The sequence below is a fragment of the Danio aesculapii genome, chromosome 10 (genome assembly GCF_903798145.1).
Source record: "Danio aesculapii chromosome 10, fDanAes4.1, whole genome shotgun sequence".
NCBI classification, from domain to species: Eukaryota; Metazoa; Chordata; class Actinopteri; order Cypriniformes; family Danionidae; genus Danio; species Danio aesculapii.
Window position 1 is genome coordinate 42961204 of NC_079444.1, and position 18772 is coordinate 42979975.

General features: G+C 37.5%; 1 protein-coding gene across 1 annotated transcript in view; it reads right to left on the reverse strand.

Annotated features, from left to right (window-relative positions):
• Window positions 1-18772, reverse strand: part of ssbp2b (single stranded DNA binding protein 2b) — a 129831-nt gene that overhangs the window by 14582 nt on the left and 96477 nt on the right. Inside the window, exons 6-11 of the mRNA XM_056466670.1 lie at window positions 13250-13309; window positions 8922-8976; window positions 5090-5160; window positions 4959-5014; window positions 2899-2944; window positions 2716-2751 (exon numbers count right to left, since the gene is read on the reverse strand). Of these exons, the coding sequence (XP_056322645.1) occupies window positions 2716-2751; window positions 2899-2944; window positions 4959-5014; window positions 5090-5160; window positions 8922-8976; window positions 13250-13309 (324 nt within the window). The remainder of the gene's footprint in view (window positions 1-2715; window positions 2752-2898; window positions 2945-4958; window positions 5015-5089; window positions 5161-8921; window positions 8977-13249; window positions 13310-18772) is intronic.

An 18772-nucleotide genomic window follows, 5' to 3' on the forward strand; every position in this document is an offset into this window, starting at 1 on the left:
CGAGAGTCACACGGGCAACTGCTAATGGTGACTGTCTAGTGCCAAAGTGTAAGACCTCTTTTGGCCAGTCTGTTTTCTCTGTAAAGAGAGCCAAACTGTGGCATGATTTACCTGTTAGCTTAAAATCAGAAAGTAACCTAAATATTTTTAGTAGTGTTCTTAAAAAGTGGTTAAAAACAAAGCAGTGTTTGCACTAATAGTCTACTGTTAGTTTGTTGGATCATGTCGCCTTTGCTTTTGCCTTTGCTCCAGTAATTTTATTTAAAGAATTATAATGCTGTGTATATGCTTTTATTATAGTTCCCTTTTGTCAATTTTGTCAAGCCTCCTGTGGACAGGTGTTGAGAATTAGCAAGTTTGCTAAAACACTTAAACAAATGCACTAGGCTGTCCAGTGTTATTGTGATGTCCATGTCAAATAAATAAATAAATAAAATAAATAAAATGTTTTTTATTGCTTTTATTCTAGCTGAAATAAAACAAATAAGACTTTCTCCAGAAGAAAAAATATTATCAGACATACTGTGAACATTTCCTTGCTCTGTTAAACATCATTTGGGAAATATTTATTTAAAAAAGACCCAAAAATTTCAAAGGGGGGCTAATAATTCTGACCAACTGCATATCCTCCTGAAACCCAAATAAAAATTGTATCTTTTCTTTTTTTTTTTTCTGTGATTTCCTGCATCCTTTGGGTTAAAAAACTTCTATTTAGATTTTAGAGTTTTACAATTTAGAGTTTTTTCATTTTGTTTTTATTTTTATTTTTACACTGTAGTGGACCACAGGACCATTTTAGTTCAAAACGACCACCACTCAGACAACAACTGTACAGGAAATGGCTGTAAAGGGTTAATAATCCAATATTAATGTAACAAAAACAAAACAAAAGCCATTTTTTCCTTTTGTATTGAAATTCCTGAAACAGTTTAGTCTGAAAGAGAGCCGAACTCAAAAATGAGGTTAATCCAAAACTATTTTAACCTAAAAGTGATTTAAAACTGATTGTCATTCTCTAATAGTCTCTAATTGTCTGATTGTCAGACTCTAAATCAGAGTCTCCCTCAACTATCTCATAAAGAATCCTCTCAGCTTCAGTTCTGCCTCCTACAACATGCAGTCATTAATTACATTAAGATGGTCCTGGTGTTCACTATAGTGGACATTTAAAAAGGAGGATATTTTGAAACACAAACAAGTTAACAGCTATAAAAGCTAAATGTATTGTTTCTGACACTTTAATAAACAAATATATGTAATAATAACAGTAAAAAACATTTAAAAAGCTCAATTTACAGGCCTCTCTCCTCATTAAATGTGCTTTTTGTGTATGTCGGCCATTTTGGATGCAGTGTAAGAAGTGGTTCCTAGCATGCCAGCCAATCAAATGACATATCACTAGAAAGCCCAGGATGTCCTCTGAACAGTACAACAGGACCTGACAGAGTAGCTCAAGAAATTCAAAGAAAATTCATGAAAACTACAGAGGACACAAGTCAACAGGCGGGGTCTCAGGAGGATAAGAGAGACCTTATCTGCACTTATCTTGGTATGTTTGAGAAACTCAAAATAAGCAGCTCAGCTCTCAGAACACAGAAAACACAGCAAGTGTATTTCTGCACACACACACGCACGCACACACACACACACGCACGCACGCACGCACGCACACACACACACACACACACACACACTATAATCTGCTGTTTTACGCCACTGAACTCCATAAAAGTCTTTAGCACAGGCCGATCTAAAGGGTTAATGCTGACAACTGATGATCAGCAGTAAACACGACACATTTAACCTCTTAATCCCAACAGAGAAAACCAGCAACAATCAAGAGCACATGACTATATGCTGTCACGACTTTGCTATCAAAAACTGTCATAACAACAGGAGTCAATAGGGCCAAAACAGCCACCAACATAACCAAAGGGTAGTCAACATTAACAGTACACAAGGGGGTTAAAAGAAGCCTATACTAGTCACTGAGGGTGCATTCATTACCTCAAAGAGCATCACTAAAACTGTAAAACTGTGAAATATTCATTCTCTTGTCGGCTTAGTCCATTTATTAATCTAGGGTCGCCACAGCAGAATGAACCGCCGACTTATCCAGCATGTTTTATGCAGCAGATGCTAAACTGACAATTTTAGCTTACCCATATTCCCCTATAGCGCATGTGTTTGGACTGTGGGGGAAACCGGAGCACCCGGAGGAAACACACGCCAACACGGGGAGAACATGTGAACTCCACACAGAAACTGGCCAACAAAATAACCGTTTTTTTTTTCTGTCCTCTTCTTATAAATCTTTTTAAGGTCATTCATAACTCTGATTTAACTCTAATTGTTTAGCATCCATCATTACTGCAGTCTTCAGACTCATGATCCTTCAGAGATCATTAGGATATGATGATCAAAACCATTTCTGCTCATTATCGATGCTGAAAACGGCTTCATAATTTCATGTAAACTGGATTGGGAATGAATGAATGATTTTATTATCCAGAAGTGACTTGTTTATTAGGATAATGGTGGATTAATAAAGCATTCAGTTTTATAATATATTAAAACAGAAATCAGTTTTCCCAGTTGCAATATTGTGCAACATTACGATTATATCAGTCGGTGTGTATTTGTACTCTCTGTGAGTGTGTTTGTGTTCATTCATGTGCGTATATATGTGTGTGTGTGTGTGTGTAAAGCTCTCACCACGTAACTGCCAGGAGACGCTGATGAATACGGGATCTGAGATGGGGTGTGGACAGAAAACACATTGCAAGTCAACAAAGCAGATGCAAACGTTTCCCCACAGCTGTACTGCTGACATTTACTTACACACACACATACATACACACACACACACACACACACACACACACACACACCACTCACCGAGTTGGAGTTTGGTGGATTAGGCCACGGTCTTCCTCCAGGACCCCTGAAAACACACACACACACACACACGCACGCACGCACGCACACACACACACACACACACACACGCATCTTCATTCACTAAACACACTGATTAAGATATGCAGTAATCAGAAACACTCTTTGCTATTAGGCAGAGATTCACACACCAAGGCTATTCCAGGTTTGCATTTTTAAATCAGGTTTTATTTCGATGCTATTTTTAAATTGTCTGTACGTTTCAGTTCAGATTTAATTTGTTTACACATTCCCAGTGTGCACTGAGTTCAGTAACAGAAGGCTGATTGGCTATTGCATGTTGGTCTCATTTGTAGTTGTAATACCGCAAATTACATTTGGACTAGTGAAATAAAGAACTACAACACCACGAAAACCAAGCACCAATGAAAAAAAAGACTTTAAATGAGCATTAGATGTAGCGCTACATGGACATCAGGAAAATAAGACCTGTGCAAAAATATTTAAGACCTAGACCAGTGAATTTAACACTTTTTAAGGCCTAAAATTTCTATTTTTAAATTTTAGACTTTTTAAGACCCTGCGGAAACCCTGATTTTAGACGTCGCCACAGTGGAATGAACCGCCAACTATTCCAGCATATGTTTTTGCACTTCCAACCGCAACCCAGTACTGGGAAACACCCATACACACTCATTCACACTCATACACTTTAGTGTTTGCACAGTTTACATTAACTCTTGTGCAAAAATCAGTGCTTTATTAAAGAGCCCCTATTATGGGTGTTTGAAAATGAGCCTCCATGCAGTGTTTAACACAACACTAAGTGAATGAAAACATCCAGCTGAGGTTTAAATCTAAAAGTTCACCATGTTTAAAGTTGAATAAATGAATCGTGTTGCGTTCGGATCTTTTGCCTGAACACATCGACGTCAATATGGTACATAACCAAATATGAAGTGCCAGATCCGGTAAAACGTGAACGTGCCTTTCCCTTTAGACACTAGTGGGGGATCACGGGACTGATCATGACGTTGAACCTGACGATCACTGACAGATTCGTGATTCGGCTGTGGGGAATAAAGTGTTAAGGTTAATTTTTAGTGCTACTTCATGACCGTAGTGGGCGTTTCTCTGTCTCACGCTGAACCCAGTCAACCAATCACATCAGACTGGGTCCTCGGACCAATCACCGCAGATTAGCTTCGATCTCAGGAGGGGTTTGGGAACAAATGAATCACTGAACAAATCATATGAGAGTCGTTGGTGTCACCAACTCGGTCCCAATAATTCCCCTCACTGGCCAGCAGAGGTCTCTCTCCCCGGACTATTAACACTACATCCCCCAGAAGCCCCGAATCTGTCCCTGATTGCGCTGCACCTGATTCTGATCACACACACACACACACATATAAGCAGCTTGCACGCTCACTTCATTGCGAAGTCTTGTTTGCCCCGTCAACATTTCTGCGTTATTTCCTTGTACTCTGTTTGATCCTTTGTTGCTGACCCGGACTGCTCAAGACCTTGTTTTCCTCGCTGCCTGCCCCGACCCTCTGCCTTCTTCTCCGTTTCCGAATTACACTGCCAGCCCTGATCCATGCCTGTTTCCCCGACCAACGAATGCTTACTGCCTGCCTTTCTACTTATGCCTGTCATTCATGTGAGTGTCTCAAACAGCTCTTATTGGTGGTTTCTGTTTGAACTGTGTTTAATAAATACACTGCAGATGGATCCCTCTGTATCAGCCTTCTCATTACAGTTGGGATAATTAGGTAAAAATAAATGCATATTATAAGACAATGAAAGTGTTTTTGACCTTGCATGCATATCAGACTGTTGTTGGAGACCCAAACCAAAATATGACCTTTTATAATGCAAAATAGGGGCTCTTTAATATTATTGTTATTTACATATAACAACAGAGTGCATATCATTTTCTATCCTTCAGAACTTTATACTATTCTTCCTTTACAAAATGATATTATTCCCACAGTAATTTTCCCTCTTGTTTGATGTAGTCGATTGTTAACTTTATGCCCTGCAGATGGAGTACGTACATGTTCATTGGGGGTCCACCGAGGGCGTTGAGTGGCGGTCTCATGCCTCCTCCATACTATAATAACAATAAAACAAATGAACTGCGGTGTCTTCAGACGAGTGACTCAAACCTACATCTGTGATGTCATACCTGTGGCCCCAGAGGAACCATCCCTCTGGGCGGAGTCATTCTCTGCATAGCCCCGCCCATATTTGGATGACCTGCCAATCAACAGTTCAGAGGGAGAATAAATTAGCAAGTGGAATAAGGATTTGATTGAAAAGTTGCATCTTTGAAACATTTATAAATGTATGTACAGTGGGTACAGAAAGTATTCACACCCCAGTAAATGTTTCACTCTTTGTTATATTGCAGACATTTGCTAAAATCATTTAAGTTAATTATTTCCTCATTAATGTACACACAGCACCCCATATTGACAGGAAAACACAGAGTTGTTGATATTTTTGCAGACTTTTGCAAAACTCAAATATCACATGAGTCTAAATATTCAGACCCTAAGCTGTGACAATTTAACTCAGCTACAGTCCATTTCTTCTGATCATCCCTGAGATGGTTCTACACCTTCATTTGAGTCTAGCTGTGTTTGATTACACTGATTGGATTTGATTAGGTAAGCCACACACCTGTCTATATAAGGCCTTACAGCTCACAATCCATGTCAGAGCAAAGGAAAATCATGAGGTCAAAGGAACTGCCTGAAGAGCTCAGAGACAAAATTGTGGCAAGGCACATTTCTGCTACACTGAAGGCTCCTAAGACCACAGTGGCCTCCATAATTCGTAAATGGAAGACGTTTGGGACGACCAGAACCCTTTCTAGAGCTGGCCGTCGAGCCAAACTGAGCTATCAGGGGAGAAGAGCCTTGGTGAGAGAGGTAAAGAAGAACCTAAAGATCACTCTGGCTGAGCTCCAGAGATGCAGTCAGGAGATGGGAGAAAGTTAAAGGAAGTCAACTATCACTGCAATCCTCCACCAGTCAGGGCTTTATGGCAGAGTGGCCCGATGGAAGCCTCTCCTCAGTGCAAGACACATGAAAGCCTGAATTTATGGAGCTAATGATATGCCAAAACAATATGAATTTTAATTGTTAATTTGAAATATTGACAATTGTAATTTTAATAAATCTGAATTTTTATGTGACATTAAAAATTGTTTTGAATTTGAATTTCCTAATTTGAATTTCATCACTTGAATATTGAACATCTGAAATGTAAGACAACGGAATTTTTCAAGGCTGAATACTTTTATAGACGTATTTTCAAACTTCCGATTTTTAAGTGTTCTGAATTCCTAGGCTGCGGATATCCAGTTTGTAAAAATACAGTTTCAAATTTTCAAGATGAATAAATTCAGAACATCAAATTAAATATCCTAAAATTCAAAACCAGAAATTCAGATCGTGAAATTCAGATTCAGCAGAATGTAGGTCAGGGGTCATCAGCAGGGAAGAGTAGACGATCAATTTTTACAAACTGGATATCTGCAGTCTAGGAATTCAGAACACAAAAAAATCTATCATACGTCTATAAAAAATTCAGCCTTGAAAAATTCAGTGTTCTTTAATTTCAGATGTTCAATATTCAAGTTATGATATTTAAATTCAAATTAAGAAATTCAAATAAAAACATTCAAATTAAGAAATTCAAATTCAAATAAAAAAATTCAAATTAAGAAATTCAAATAAAAAAATTCAAATTAAGAAATTCAAATAAAAAAATTCAAATTAAGATATTCAAATTAAAAAAAATTTAACAGCATATAAAAAATCAGAGTTATTCAATTACAATTGTCAATATTTTAAATTAACACAATTCAAATTCAGATTGTTTTGGCCTATTATTAGCTCCATACGCATGGAGTTTGCTAAAATGGTGAGAAATAAGATTTTCTGGTCTGATGAGACCAAGATAGAACTATTTGACCTTAATTCTAAGGCAGGGGTCTCAAACTGCTGGCCCGAGGGCCATTTACAGCCTGCCCTCCTCCTACCTCCGGTCCACAACTGACGTCAAAAATATAACATTCGGTCCACCAAAACATACATTTTTGAACCACTTTCATTGTTGTGCAGTCGCGTCTAGCCACTTGTGGTTTTGACCCGCCACCTAGTCAACATTTATAGTACTGCATTCAGATTAGTTTTGCTTTCTCTTTCTCTTGTGTACGGTCGAGAGTAACACATGTGTTTTAATTCTGTGTCTGATTCAATCGTTGAGATATATGTCTGTAAGTGCTCTGTTTTTACTGAAGCTCTAGTTTTGTAAATATTCAAGGGGTCGTTTCATTATTATCAGTTCTACACCACTTGTATTTTGATGTGCAAACACTTCTTCATGGCTTACACGTTATGCTGGTGGTGCAACAAATATGATCACTGTGCTAATATTGGTAACACTTTATTTTGATGGTCAGTTTGAGTATTAGTAGACTGTCTGCTTAATATCTGCTGATACTGCTCATTCAACAGACATTTAACTGACTATAAGAGACTTTGCAAGTACATGTCAACTTACACTAACCCTAACCCAACAGTCTACTTATAATCTAAGAAGAATCAGTAGGCATGCAGATGCAATGTAGCTTAAATTTAACAAACGGACCATCATAGTAAAGTTTGACCCTAATATTCGATTCTAATGGTCTCATTTAATAGATTTTCCTCATATGCTTATTAAGACTTGCATAAAAACTAGCTAGTTGAATAGAACTTGTGAAAGTAAATGTGAATATGTACATACTTTCCCCCTCTCTGTTGTAGTTTTACAAAAAAAGAAAGATATTGAGGAGAACATTGGCCAGTAAAGTCACTTCAGTCACCTAAACTGCTTTCTGCTGTTCTTAAGCTATTGCACAATATAATTGGTTAAGACAGAATAATAACCATTCTGCCTATTATTTGTAGCATTTTCATAGCGAATTTAACCCCCCCTTCAATATGTACAACAAGAAGCAAAAAGCTAAAGTTTTGACTGCATATACTCTGTGGAAGAATGACTGAGTGTGTGTCTAATGTTCGACCCTACACACAACAGCCACAGATATAATTCAGCAGCTGATGTTTGATTTGCATTATCATCATCGTCATGTCTGTTGATGCATCAATTACATCAGGTTTCAACTTTTTTTCTTGTGCTTGAATGTTAAAACGGCCCTCCTATGAATTGCCATTCACTGAAATGCCCCCCCGCCAATTTGAGTTTGAGACCCCTGTTCCAAGCGGTATGTATGGAGATCATCAGGCACTGCTCATCACCCGTCCAATACAGTCCCAACAGTGAAGCATGGTGGTGGCAACATCATGCTGTGGGGGTGTTTTGTTGGAAGGAAGCCGCATCCAGGGAAAGATGAATGCGGCTTTCTTCCAACAAGACAATGACCCTAAGCACACAGCTAAAATAAAGGAGTGGCTTCACAATGACTCCATGACTTCTTAAATGGCCCAGCCAGAGCCCTGATGTAAACCCAATTGAGCATCTTTGGAGAGACCTAAAAATGGCTGTCCAACGTTTACCATCTAACCTGTGGATCTGCAAGGAGGAATGGCTCCCCAAATCAAGGTGTGAAAGACTCATGGCTGTATTAGATCAAAAGGCTGCTTCTACTAAACACTGAGCAAAGGGTCTGAATACTTATGACCATGTGATATTCAACTGTTTAATAATAATAAATCTGAAAAAAAAAATGTCAACAGCTCAGTGTTTTTCTGTCAATATGAGGTGCTGTGTGTACTTAAATGAGAAAATATTGAACTTGATTTTAGCAAATGGCTGCAATATAACAAAGAGTGAACATTTTAAGGGGGGCTGAATACTTTCCGTACCCACTGTGTATATATATATATACACAGTATATATACATACATGTATATATATATACAGTATATATATATATACATGTATATATACACAGTATATATAATTCTGGTGCTAATGTCTAAGTGATTTGTTTCCACACAGACCCTGCTGTCGTGACGGGTCGATCAACGGCTGGTTTCCAGGAACTCCAGCTAAAGCCTGAAGCACAGAGAAACACAGCAGATCAGAAACAGCACACTCATGACACACTGAAACAGCGCAGCGTTAATATCACTGCAGGGAATTATTAGTCTCAGCTGGAAAGTGTTGCTATGAATCACAGCGTGACGATTAAACTCAAACAACTCCATCACCAGAGCGCATTTCACTAAATCTAAAATGAAAAATTGACATTGCAACATTTACTTTGAGTGATTTACAATACATATTTCATTAAACGCATCGATTAACCCTTTTTGTTTAGCTTTCTTTTTATTTCAGAATGTTTGGGGTGATTTTATAGTGGATCTGCATGAATCATTTAAATTTAATGTAAACTGGATTTTCAGGGGTGCAAAACCCCACAAATGAGAGAAAACTGTGTTTTATATTTGTCTGGTGAGTCTTAACGGCAAACAAATATTCAAATATCAAATGTAAAGGGATAAACTGTTACACATTTAGTAACATTATTTTGACAATGCTAGTGTGTATTGCTCCTGTGTGTGCTGTATCCGCTATTATCTGTCTCTTTTTCTCTCTCTCTCTCTCTCCACATGAGCGGAGATCAGGTGCAGCTGTGAGAGGGGCGGCGCCAATTATAAAAGCGTGCTGTTTCAGAATCAGAATCAGAATCAGAAAGAGCTTTATTGCCAGGTATGTTCACACATACGAGGAATTTGTTCTGGTGACAGAGCTTCTACAGTGCAACAGGATTACAGAGACAGGACAAAAAACAGATAATAAATATATTTTAAAAAATAGAAGTAAGTAGTGAGTGCAAATATACAGATTGACAAGTGTATGTACGTGTTTATTACTATATACAATGTTATATGTGCAGCTGTTATGTGCAAATCGGCATGTAAAGTGTGTTGTTAAATAAGTGTATATGTGTATAAAAGTGTATGGCAAGTAGTGATGTTGGTTTCGCAATTATTATCATCAAGTGTTCATGAGATGGATTGCCTGAGGGAAGAAACTGTTTCTGTGTCGGGCTGTTCTGGTGCGCAGTGCTCTGTAGCGTCCACCAGAAGGTAACAGTTCAAAGAGGCAGTGTGCTGGGTGTGAGGGGTCCAGAGTGATTTTGGCAGCCCTTCTGCTCGCTCTGGATAAGTACAGTTCTTGGGGAGTAGGAAGGGTTGTACCAGTGATTCGCTCAGCAGTCCGAACTATTCGACGTAGTCTTTGGAGGTTGTATTGAGTAGCTGAGCTAAACCAGACAGTTATTGATGTGCAGATGACTGATTCAATGATGGAGGTGTAGAACTGTTTCAGCAGCTCCTTTGGGAGGTTAAACTTCCTCAGCTGATGAAGAAAGTACAGCCTCTGTTGAGCTTTTTTGACAATGGAGTCAATGTGAGTGTCCCACTTCAGGTCCTGAGAGATGGTGGTGCCCAGGAACCTGAATAACTCCACTGCTGCCACAATGCTGTCCATTTGCGCTGTTTATCGAGTTCTCTTCCTGTTTCCCCTCGCTGTGTGTGTGTGTGAGCAGATCGCTCTAAGTTCTCTTTGTGGCAGTGATATCTTTCTGTCTGAAACCTTTTTCCAGAGTCATCTGGTGAGATACTCTGTTAAATACGGTACTAGGACGGTATTTTGTGTTAGCTGTGGCTAAATGTTTACTTACTGCTGAATAATCTAAGGGAAGGCCCCTTTTCTTTTGTCCAGTTTCCTCCTGTTTAATGAATAGTTATGGAGGTCAGAATTGTTTGTTTCATTTACGGAACTTTATTTTCGGTTTTAGGTAAGAAAGTTAATATTAGGTAGCTTGTTTTGTTTATTGTTTTGGCCTGTTTGTTCCCTGGTTCCGATACTGGAATTTATGTTTAATAAATTTGTTACCCCTTTTTCACAACTTGGCCTGTGTGTGAGTGCTTGGGGAACAGGAACGGGGACTCCGGGTGACCTCTTTTAACAGCGGTCATCCTTAACCTTATGTGCGTAGGGAGGTGCATCCGCTACGTAACGTAACAATTTTGACATACTGGATTCCTATTATATACCCGGAGCAACAAGGTGCAAGACGTGTTTGCCCTGACGTGTTGCTATTTTCAGACCCACGCAACCCTAATTTTCCCGTTTTCCACCACGTTGTTTAAATAGTAAATCCATTTGCGCCACTTTGCGGACTCATGGGTGTTTCGGTCTAGAAAAGAGGTGTGTTAAGGCGCATTGTTGGAGCATTGCTATTCTGAGGAACTAAAATAGACTGTTTAATAGACCAGCTGAAAGAAGGCCTAAAGTCCAGCGCAGAGTGCGTTAGTTGTGTGCCTCACACACACATTGCTTAATACACACAGGATGTACAGCAACACATAAATATCTTTACAGATGAAACAGAATTAAAGGATTAAAATATTGAAAAAAATATTACTTTCTACATAAATATAAAAAGCACTGCCTTCATGCCTTCTTCATCTCGGGGGCTTTTATTTATTTATTATCAATCTGCTTTAGTATAATGTTATTGTTATTAGTAGTATTATTTATTAAATGCATATTTATATTAGTTTTATTAAAAACAAGCTTAGATTTGTCCACCTGTCAGGTTTTGGACCATATGGGGCACAGCATGTGTGTTTGGATATGCAGGCATGTGATCAGCCGAGGACAAAAAACAAGGAAGACGAGACCCCGCCCCCTTCAAAACATTATATATATATTTATATTTATTTGTGGGCGTCCCAGTGGCACAGTGGGTAGCACATTCAACTCACAGCAAGAGGGTCGCTGGTTCAAGCCTCAGCTGGGTCAGTTGGCGTTTCTGTGTGGAGTTTGCATGTTCTCCCCGTGTTGGTGTGTGTTTCCGGTTTCCCCCATAAGTCCAAAGACATGCGCTATAGGTGAATTGGGTAAGCTAAAACTGACCGTAGTGTTTGAGTGTGAATGAGTGTGTATGGGTGTTTCCCAGTGATGGGTTGCAGCTGGAAGGGCATCGCCTGCATAAAACATATGCTAGATAAGTTGGTGGTTCAGTCCGCTGTGGCGACCCCAGATTAATAAAGGGACTAAGCCGAAAAGAAAATGAATGAATGTTTATATTTATATGTGTTTTTAAATAAATAAAAATAAACAATACTTCTAAAAATATAAATAAATAATATTCTTTATATAATTTTTGTTATTGGCCACACAATTTAAGTTTAAGTTTTTGTTTCATCATGTTCAATGTTTAGCAGTTTAACAGTGACCTAAGTAATGTTAGGTTTATACAGGGCAAGAGCAAGCTGAACTGCCGCTCTAGGCAAAGGACGATCACGCCGCCCTCAACCCGAAAGTGAAAACGAAAGAGACCCGTTAGCAAAGTGAGGACAGGGGGGGGGGGGGGGAGACTGGTAAGGGAGGTGTCGTGGACGTCACCCTCTCTATTATGCCGCCCTATGCGCGGATATAACTGCTAGACGCGGGTGGCGAGGGAGCTGTCGTGGACGCCGCCCTCTCTATTCTACCCACTGTGCCGCCTAGGTCGCCTCTATGGACGCGCCGGCCCTGGGTTTATACAGTACTTAGTTCTTCGACGTGGGGACAGATCCACACACCGCCGCAAGATGGCGCCACTACCTCGGTTTAGTGTTCGTGTCCACAGAATATAAAATTCCCTGTTATTTGGTCGACTATTTATTAAACGTGATAAATAAACTACTAGTCATCAACAATTCGAACTATTTTAAGACATTAAATCCTTTAAAGGCCTTAAAATATTTAGTCTAGTTCAATTGAGTAGCCTAATATACTTTAATAAACTTTAATGACACGGTGGCGCAGTGGGTAGAACGATCGCCTCACAGCAAGAAGGTCGCTGGTTCAAGCCTCAGCCGGGTCAGTTGACATTTCTGTGTGGCGTTTGTTACCCGTGTTGGCGTGGGTTTCCTACATGTGCTCCGGTTTCCCCGACAAGTCCAAAGGCATGCGGTACAGGGGAATTGGGTAGGCTAAATTATCCGAAGTGTATGAGTGTGAATGAGTGTGTATGGGTGTTTCCCAGTGATGGGTTGCAGCTGGAAGGGCATCCGCTGCATAAAAACATATGCTGGATAAGCTGCCGGTTCATTCCGCTGTATCGACCCCAGATTAATAATGGTCTCATGAAGTCACGTGATGCGATTTCGCAGGTCAGAGTTCACCAAGCTTGAACTTTCCAATGCAGCGATCTGCGAAACGAGCTTGCGTTTCCGGTCTGACGCAGTCGCATGAGGCAAATAGTGCAATGTGACCACGGCTTTATTGGTACATATGATTTAATAAATTAAATTAGTAGTGCACTCACCTGGTTTGGTATTCTGAGAGCAGGTCTGGGGCCACCGGGATAACGAGATGACATGAAGGGCTACAGAGAAGGACAGATTTATTAATTATACACTCGACATTATACAAGAGCTGAACAATGTGTTCTTCTGCTCACCGAAGACGCATTCATTTGACCAAAAATACAGATGTTGTGCGTAGTGTATATGTCTGTGAATGAGGGAGTGTGTATGGGTGCTTCCCAGTGATGGGTTGCAGCTGGAAGGGCATATACTGCGCGAAAACATATGCTGGATAAGTTGGTGGTTCATTCCGCTGTGGCGACCCCAGATTAATAAAGGGACTAAGCTGAAAAGAAAACGAATAAATGAATTAGTGCTGTCAAACCATTAATCGTGATTAATCACATCCAAGATAAAAGATTGTATTTACCTAATATATATATATATGTGTGTGTATATTTATGAATATAAGTATACACACATACACATACTGTACATAAACTACAAAAATATACAAAATAAATACATTTACATATATATTTATATATAATTTGTATTATATATGAATATTTATATTTAATATAAGCAAATATATATGCAATATAATCATGCATATATTTATATACACAAAAACAAGCACAGATATATTTGTAACATTTTATTTTTTAACTTTGGTCAAACTTTATTATGATGGTCTGTTTGTTAAATTAGTTACATTGCATCTATGCCAACTGATTCTCCTTAGATTATAAGTAGACTGTTGGGGTTAGGGTTAGTGTAAGTTGACCTGTACTTGCAAAGTCTTATAGTCAGTTAAATGTCTGTTGAATGAGCAGTATCAGCAGATAATAAGCAGACAGTCTACTAATACTCAAATGGACCATCAAAATAAACTTTAACTTTTATTTTTGATGCAATTAATCGTGATTAATCATTTGACAGCACTATTTTGTTTATAAAAAGTTTTTCCTTTAAATAAATGCTGTTATTTTGACCTTTGTTTCCTAAGCAAAGACAAAAACAGAATTCTTAAAATGTAAAAAGGTTTCAGTTTGCACAAAAATATGACGGGGAATCAACACTGAGTACCAATAACTGATCGTCATGAAACTCAGCATATGTAAAGGATTTCTGACAGATCATGTGGGGATTATCACAACATATAATTATTGTTTTAATGAGAAAAAATTGTCATTTTGATACGGTAATTACAGCTGAAGTCAGAATTATTAGTCCCCCTTTGAATTATTTTTTCTTCTTTAAATATTTCCCAAATGATGTTTAACAGAGCAAGGAAATGTTCACAGTATGTCTAATCATATTTTTTCTTCTGGAGAAAGTCTTATTTGTTTTATTTCAGCTAGAATAAAAGCAGTTTTTAATTTTTTATGAACCATTTTAAGGTCAATATTATTAGCCCCTTTCAGCTATATTTTTTTCGATAGTCTACAGAACAAACCTTCGTTATAACTTACCTAATTACCCTAACCTGCCTAGTTAACCTAATTACCCTAGTTAAGCCTTTAATTGTCAAATAAATCAGTTATTAGAAATGAGTTATTAAACTATTATGTTTAGAAATGTGTTGAACAAATCTGCTCTCCGTTAAACAGAAATTGGGGAAAAAAATAATTCAGGGGGGTTAATAATTCTGACTTCAACTGTATATCATTTTAATGAAATAACCTCTTGTTGTTTTCTATGAGAAAAATGTTGTTTTAAGTACATTAAATCTGGTTACTACAAGAAAATGAAATAAAATCTTTAACAAAGCAACATCTCATCTTGCGAGAAATGTCATTTTAATGAAACAACATCTCGTTATTATGAAAAAAGACGTTGCTTTAATGAAATAAAATTTGTCACTAACAAAATAACATCTCGCAATTAGAAGAAAAAATGTTTTTATGATGAAATAAAATCTTGTTTCTATGAGAGAAAAATTATGTTTTAATAAAATAACATCTTGTTATTACAAGAAAAGCTGCTTTATTATAAATAACATCTCATTATTATGAGAACAAATGCTGTTTTAACAAAATAACATCTCACTATTATGAGAAACATGCACTTTTAATGAAAAACCTCTCATTATTATGAAAAAAAAAGTTTTTATAATGTAATAAATTCTTGTCCTTATGAGAAAAAAACGATGTTTTAATAAAATGAAACTTCGTTATTACAAGAAAAGTAATGCTTTTTTAAATAAAATAACATATCATATGTGAGGAAAATATGCTGAACAAAATAACATCTGGCTTTTATAAGAACCACTGTTTTTATAATGAAATAACATCTTGATGCTACAAGAATAAATGTAACTTTAACGAAATACCATCTTGTTACTACAAGAAGTGATGTAGTTTTAACAAAATTACATCTCGTTACAAGCAAATGTTGTTTTAGTGAAATAAATCTGTAACTTTTACAAAATAACATCTCGCTATTAAGACAAACATGCAATTTTACTGAAATAACACCTCATTATTATGATAAAAAATGCAGTTTTAACAAAATAACACCTTGTTATTATGAGAAAATACATTATTTTAATGAAATAACATCTCATTGCAACAAAAACAACAAAATAACATTACTAAAAATGGATATAATTTTAAAGATATCATTTAAATGAGAAAAGATCTCACTATTACAACATAACTGAGTGTAAATAATAATATGTGTGTGGCAACAATGCATCACCATAGAGTTCCATGTTAAATTGGGCTTGGCGGAGACATGACCCAATAATCTTTTTATCCTGATTATTGTTTCAGAGTTTGCATCTGTGAATGAATGAATGAATGAATGAATGTGGTTTTTTCACAATTGTTGGTGGCCAAAATCAAAGTGTCATTGTGATTAATTGCACAGCCCGAGTACACAGTAGCGCATACAGTAAACACTGTAAAGCAGAGCAACATTCTTCTGTACGGTCTCACTGAAATCGAGTGTTTTTAAAGACGGAGAAGCAGCTTTTTTCCAGCTCTGAGGGCATTTACTTAAAGCTGAAGCGAATCAACACAACTGAGAAAGTCTCCGGAGAACAGAAAACAATTATTTCCAAGCAGCCAAGCGAATCAGGCCATTTCCACCTCCACATCTGAGGTAAGATGAAGAAAAAAGAAACCCTCGATGACTAAACTAAACACTGTCAAAGATACAAGAAGACTGCTTATATATAAATATCTTGGCACAATTATTGACTCTAAACTTTCCTTTGATGAGAATTGTGCAGCAGTCTGTAAAAATGGGCACCAGCGATTATTTTGTTTGAGAAAGCTAAATGATTTCCATATTGACAAACACATGATGATTTTATTTTATCATGCTTTTCTTGAATCCGTCTTATCCTTTGCTTTGGTGTCATGGTTTAGGAATCTCTCTATCAAGAATAAAAACTCACTATATCAAATAATTAAGTGGTCCAGTAAGCTGTCTGGGGTGTCACTAGCTAATCTAGAGGCTGTGTACAGAGCAGCTTCCATACCAGACTGTGACGAAGCATCCTGACCAACTGCGTCACAGTCTGGTATGGAAGCTGCTCTGTTGCTGAGCATAAGGCACTGCAGCGGGTGGTGAAAACTGCCCAACGCATCACAGGGACTACACTGCCAGCCATAGAGGACATCCAAAAGAAACACTGTCTGCGCCGAGCACGCAGTATTCTTAAGGACACCTCTCACCCTGCTCACAGACTGTTTTCTCTCCTGCCTTCCGGCAGGCGCTTCAGGCTCCCCCGGACAAAAACCAGCAGACTGAGGAACAGCTTTTTCCCCAGAGCTGTCTCCCTTTTGAACTCCCCTCACTGACTCTTTTGCCCCCCCAATACACCCCCACACTCCTCTAACTTATACTCCTCACAATCACTGCACTATTTAACATTTGCACATTTAAAGTTTGCACATATTCATTGCACTGATTCACTTATCTGAACTGTACATACCCACTGCACATGGACATTTGTAATTATGTTTATCTGTAAGCACACTTCTGCTATTAATAGTATCCTGTACATATATTCATTTATTGTAAATCTGTTCATAGCTAATACAACCTGTATATAATGTTCATAGTACATCCATCTGTAAATATTACCATAGTTTTTCTATTACTGCACTTTATAACTTATACCTGTATCCTGCACTTGCTGCTATTGCGCTGCTGGTTAGACCAAAACTGCATTTCGTTGCCTTGTACATGTGTAATGACAATAAAGTTGAATCTAATCTAATCTAAACCAGGCAGCTTAAGAGAATCACAAATTCAATTTTAAGTGACGCTGCTCATTAAGAGTTTCAGCTCCTTCCTTCTGGTCGCAGGTTTATTAAGCTGTAGAACGAAAGGATGCAAAAATAGTTTCATACCAGCAGCCATTAGATATTTAAATAAGGCATAGACTAAAGCAGAGGTATTTTGGTGCCTGTATATTTTAGATCGTTTTAAACATTTATTTGGTGGTGGTGGTGGTGGGGGGGGGGGGGGGGGGGGGGGGGGGGGGGAAATCACTTGAAGTGATTATTCAATTATACTTTATAAGTGTTTTTATGCTCTATGTCTTAATGTTCACTTGTTGTTACTGTGTGAGTTCCTTTGTGTGGCACTGTTGTGAGATGAGGACTCTCGACTGCAAATCAAATCTACCTTCAGGTATATATAAAGTAACCTAACCTAACCTAACCTAACCTATATAGAGTTAAAGTAAAAAACATTCGCCCCCCTGTATATTTTTCCCCTAATTTCTGTTTAACAGAGAGCAGATTTTTTTTCAGCACATTTCTAATCATAATAGTTTTAATAACTCATCTCTAATAACTGATTTCTTTTATCTTTGCCATGGTGACAGTAAATATTATTAGACTAGATATTCTTCAACACACTTCTATACAGCTTAAAGTGACATTTAAAGGCTTAACTAGGTTAATTGGGGTAAAGTTAGGGTAATTAGGCAAGTCATTGTTTAACAGTGGTTTGTTCTGTATCCAAAACAAATATTGCTTAAGGAGACTAATAATTGACCTTAAAATGGCTTTAAAACTATTAAAAACTGCTTTTATTCTAGCTGAAATAAAACAAATATATACAGTGCTCAGCATAATTGAGTTCACCCCATTTTGAAAATGAGTATTTTTATACATTTATCAGTAAATATAGGCAATGTATTTTGATGCATGGTGAACTTTTATATGATGAGCACTGTATATATAAACCATTTTGAGGGATGTAAACAAAAACAGTGGTCCCAACATATTTCCTGTTTTACATTTTTAATTTCTACAGCTTCAGAGAGTCCAAAAAAGAACCACATGTTGATAAATAATGTTATGATAACCGATTTTACATTAAGTCATGACTGAATTGCCTCTTGTTACAGTTATGAAATAGCAAGCAGGAAATGTACATAGGCCATTGACATGACCACCTTGAAATGGACTTTATATATATATATATATATTTAGTTGAAGTCAGAATTATTAATCCTCCTTTTTTTTTTTATATATATTTCCCAAATAATTTTTGAGAGCAAGGACATTTTCACAGTA